The following is a 3272-nucleotide window of genomic DNA, read 5'->3' as shown; positions in this document are numbered from 1 at the left end:
CAAGTTCTTAACTCCTGTGCTTAATTCGGGTCTCCTCACGTTCACTCAGAATCACTCAGAAAGGGGTAAATCGCTCAGAAAGCAGTATCTGCAGTATGCATACTACCAGTTAAGTGCTCAAAAGATGCCAAGTGATTGGGTTACCTAACCCTCACAGAAAAAGGCATTTCAAATTGCTGCCTACTTGGAAGATTTCGGTGTACTGTAGCACAAGATGCATCATTGCAGTCACTAGAGCTTTGGAAGAAGTAAAGGGAAAGTGAGACTGCCTGCCTGGAGAAGGATCTGACCATGCCGCTTTTGAGGTAGCGAACATACCCGCTCTATCTTTCAAGGAAAGCTTGCTGTGGAACGTTCAGCCTTCCATTCGAATCAAATCAGACTTCAATGCTGAGGCTGGTAGAACACATTTAGATTTTCGGTAGCTCATACAAACTGATAAAAACCTTCCAATAATGCCATTTCCATTCCTCGGCCTAGCTAGACAGAGAATACCGTGAAACGTGTCATTTGTGAGAAGCAAATGACGGCGGTTAGGAACAAAGGAAGCAGATGCCTGGTTACCCCTGGCTCTGCTGCTTACCAGGTGTGTGACCTTAACAGGCAAGTTACTTTTCACTTCTCTACCTCAGTGTCCTTATCTGTAAAGCCTGGATAATTGTTTTCTTAGGGTTGTTTAGAGGATTCAATGAGTCAATTCGTGTAAAGCTCTTAGAAGAAGGCCCAACAGAATAAGCACCAAAAGAGGTTATGGTTATTATTAAAATCTATTCGTGTAAAATATTTCCTTGGTATTAATGCCATTACTGTATAAAAATACATCTTGATCCCACCCAGAAAAAAAAAGAAAAGGAAAAAAATCCTAAAATCTGAGATTTCCATGTTTTAGTTATTTGTATTGGTACCAGACATGAGGTAGGAAGTACAAATGCAAAGGAGGAAGTAACAAGGATCACATCTTCATGCAATTAACCTGTTGCCTGAAGACTGGACCTTAGGCCAGAAAAGAAACTCACAAGGCTGATGACCCGGTAGGATGTTAGAGTGGTGTCACACATCGACAGAGACTGGACGAAATATTTTCACTGAACACCTCGTTTCCATCTTCCGTGTGTGAGATTTCTCAACTTCCAAACATTGAGTTTCTTCCCAAGTAATTTTTAAAAAACCAAAGGCATTAATAATGCTGATAATGCCAGTAGCCTTACCAAAAGGAAGCACAAACTTTATCAAGATAGCCATCACCTCAATAATTGTATGCCAATTTCTCACAAACTGATAGCAAGCAAGCATAGTTGGCTTAGTTTACAAGGTTGAACTGGTGTTTTAGTTTGAAGAATTTTAAAGCAAGCCAGGTAACTGTATAAAATTTAAATTTTATGACCATGTTTGGACCTTTTTACATTAAGCACAATGGAAATTTTCATATTTATTTTCTTCCCCAAAGGAAAAATTTCTGAATCATCACTATGTTGCACAGTAGAATAAAAATAGGAGTTCAGGTACTTATTCAAGTTTCTAAAGAATGCGAATAACAGACACGATTTTACTTCCAAAAGCTGAAGTCATCAACATGATTCTGTAGTACTGTATCTCAGGCTTCATTTAAAAAGTCATTATTATTCCGATAAAGAGAGCCCCCTGGTCACACTTTTTAGAAAGCCTCTGCCCCACCACAACTTCCTGAGATCTGTGAAGAAACTGCAGTCTTGTGATCAGGTTCCATATAGCACTGGCAGTTTTGTATTGTAAGGAAAAATGGTGACCGATTTGATTTTACTTGATTTTACGTGTCAATCAGTTGTAGTCTGCTGATCTGATTAGAAGCCTTGACAAATGCCTGGTGGCGATTGCAAATAACTGCCAAGCATATGGGGATAATACAATAGCCCACCGTTTTGGGGTCAGCTCTTGTACAAGAATAGAGGAACAAAAACATCTGTAAATAAGGGATCAGAAAAATAATTGTCCAAAACCAAAACGGCAGGGAGAGTAACCGAGCTTTCAAGGAGTGTGTCCATGTGGTTCCTTCAAGGGGCTCTTCCGGGTGCTGCTGAATGTGTTCCAAGGCCAGCCTGTTGTAAGTCTCATTGATTTCAAAAACATAGTAAAATGCTGCTGCACTTGCTAACAAATACAATCCCACTCCAATCCATCCCATCCTCTGACGGAAGTTCATCATTCTCCATGCTCTGTGCCTTCAAATTTAAAAAAAAATTACAAATTAGGGTCTAGTAACGCGGTCATGGCACCTATTCCATTAATGCATTTAAAGTTCAAAATCAGGGGTGCCTGGGTGGCTCCGTCGGTTAAGCGGCCGACTTCGGCTCAGGTCATGATCTCACGGTCTGTGAGTTCAAGCCCCGTGAGTTCAAGCCCCGTGTCGGGCTCTGTGCTGACAGCTCAGAGCCTGGAGCCTGTTTCAGATTCTGTGTCTCCCTCTCTCTGACCCTCCCCCGTTCATGCTCTGTCTCTCTCTGTCTCAAAAATAAATAAACGTTAAAAAATTTAAAATAAATAAATAAATGCATTAAAAAAAATAAAGTTCAAAATCATTAGATTTACATTTTCTAAGAAAAGTAAACAACTCACAGCTTCTTTTATGTAATAATTACGAAGAAGTAAGGTTTCACTGCATATTGAGAGTGCTTTTTATGTGACTCCCACAGAAAAAAATCAAATCACTATATTCCGGCTGAAATGGGTCCAGCACAACTTCCCTTGAGAAAGTGGAATTAAACTGGTTTCCTACGGAACACTTCACTTTTATAGTTCAAATACTTTCTGGCTTACACAGCACAGTTTCAGTAATGTTTTACGTGAACATTCGATTCTCCAAGTCAAACCAATGTCGGAGCCCCCAAGTTAAGACAGTAACTCTTAAACACTTACAATGGTCCCGAAAATCTTCCTGTTCCCACGGCAAGCGTTAAAGAGTCACTCAGTTCTGAATAATCGGGTGGTTTTGGCATTTCAGAGAAAGCCACCATAAGAGAAATCCCCGGGGTCACCGGCTGGGAGAAATGGGAGCGCGGCCAGCCCGGAGCACAAGCTAATTGTGATTAAGCACAGCGTGACTGCGGCCAGTCACGCGGCGGCCGGGCCGCTGTGGCTGCGGCCGGAGCCCCAGCCCGTGTCACCCGGCCGGGCCGGGAGGCTCCCCAGCCCCCCGGGCCTCCCCGGCAGCCGGCCCCGCCCCCCCCCCCCGGCCCACCCCAGGCGCCACCGACGAACAGCGGTCCGCCCCGTAGCCGCGCTGCTGTCCGCGGCGA

At 43.3% G+C, this 3272-nt stretch overlaps 1 protein-coding gene across 2 annotated transcripts in view; it reads right to left on the bottom strand.

Moving 5' to 3' along the window:
- Positions 1–395: 395 nt before the first annotated feature.
- The window catches only part of LYSET (lysosomal enzyme trafficking factor), a 3455-nt gene continuing 578 nt past the window's right edge, over positions 396–3272 (bottom strand). The window contains exons 1-2 of one of the 2 annotated variants that reach the window (XM_040478077.1): positions 2893–3181; positions 396–2198 (exon numbers count right to left, since the gene is read on the bottom strand). In XM_040478077.1, coding sequence (XP_040334011.1) covers positions 1787–2198; positions 2893–2990 — 510 coding nt within the window. In that variant the 5' untranslated portion in view covers positions 2991–3181 and the 3' untranslated portion in view covers positions 396–1786. Of the gene's footprint in view, positions 2199–2892; positions 3182–3272 lie in introns of those variants that run through there. The other variant, XM_040478078.1, reaches the window with a different exon arrangement.

Source organism: Herpailurus yagouaroundi, unplaced genomic scaffold (assembly GCF_014898765.1).
Source record: "Herpailurus yagouaroundi ecotype Mexico unplaced genomic scaffold, PumYag 141, whole genome shotgun sequence".
NCBI lineage: Eukaryota > Metazoa > Chordata > Mammalia > Carnivora > Felidae > Herpailurus > Herpailurus yagouaroundi.
The sequence above is the reverse complement of the archived record's forward strand: the minus strand, read 5'-3'. Positions and strand labels throughout refer to the sequence as shown.